The sequence below is a fragment of the Trichechus manatus genome, unplaced genomic scaffold (assembly GCF_000243295.1).
Source record: "Trichechus manatus latirostris isolate Lorelei unplaced genomic scaffold, TriManLat1.0 scaffold00112, whole genome shotgun sequence".
NCBI lineage: Eukaryota > Metazoa > Chordata > Mammalia > Sirenia > Trichechidae > Trichechus > Trichechus manatus.
The window spans coordinates 2,813,357-2,814,580 of NW_004444048.1; the positions used below are offsets into that span (position 1 = coordinate 2,813,357).

The window sequence follows — 1,224 nt, forward strand, 5'->3', positions numbered from 1 at the left end:
ATTCCCACATACTTACTTCCACGGCATAGTGGAGCACTGATGAGCCAGGATGCAATGATAGGTTTTGAAAAGGTTTGATATGAGGTCTCTCCCATCCAAACTCTGAGGACCATTCCACTGTCAACATATGATTCGTGAAAACAGTTCCAAAAACCAGGCCATTTGGGTCCGGTTTTTCTTTTAAAATGGTGGTTGGTGTGATTATTAGATCTTTAGCCTGGGAAAGAAAAATCAGGATCATTAAAGAAAAGGAACTGAACATCCACTGGCTGGATGATCAAAACCAAAAACCAAACTCATTGCCATTGAATTGATTCCAACTCATAGTGACCCTATAGGAGAGGGTGGAACTGCCCCACAGTTTCCAATAGGGTAAAAAGCCAAAATCTACGTCATTGGCTATTAAATAACAAAATCACTTGACTTTTAAATGTTGGCAACTAATTCAAATATTTAACAACACTATATGAACCCAACAAGTCACGCCTGCATTCAGAATGTGGTTTGTTATTTGAAGTCTCTGCAATGTACACTGCCCGTAAGAATATCAGAACCAAAACTGAGTGACATTAAAAATAGGAACAAGATGGCAGCAAAATCATGCAACAAGGAGCACACATCCCTTCCACCACCAGATTCAAGTCGAGCATTTGGGAAAGAAGGGGTGACTTCTATAACAAAAGTAACAATACTCACAATGTCTTGTTAAACTAAAATAAATGTCATTAAGAACCAAACCTCTACCTGACGGTGGTTATTGCTCCAATTCAAAACCAACGGATTCTATTATAAGCTTTCAAAGCTTATAATAGAGACGAGGGACAGAGGGGAGGAGAAAACAGGCAGTTATTGCTTAATGGGTACTGAGTTTCTATTTGGGGGTGAAGAAAACGTTCTGGAAATAGATATTGTTTAGGGTTGCACAACATTATGAATGTAATAAATGTCACAGAATTGTACATTTTAAAATGGTTAAAATGGAAATTTTAAAGTTATATATATTTTACCACACACATACACACAAATGCTATGGGTACGCTGTCGAAGAAATGAGGAGAGTGAAGCAAATGTTTTCCTCTTTGAATACAGAGATGTTGAGAACCAACACTCAGATATAGTCCCCTGTTTCGTGCTGAGGAAACAGTGAACAAAGGACATCTTAGTCAAAGAAAGAGTAATAGGAAACAAATTCACACAGCGGCGTTCCACCAACTGTCCACAGAG

At 38.4% G+C, this 1,224-nt stretch overlaps 1 protein-coding gene across 1 annotated transcript in view; it reads right to left on the reverse strand.

Annotated features, from left to right (window-relative positions):
• The window catches only part of BCAT1 (branched chain amino acid transaminase 1), a 123,785-nt gene that overhangs the window by 68,303 nt on the left and 54,258 nt on the right, over positions 1 to 1,224 (reverse strand). Inside the window, exon 3 of the mRNA XM_023738016.1 lies at positions 17 to 217. Coding sequence (XP_023593784.1) covers positions 17 to 217 — 201 coding nt within the window. The remainder of the gene's footprint in view (positions 1 to 16; positions 218 to 1,224) is intronic.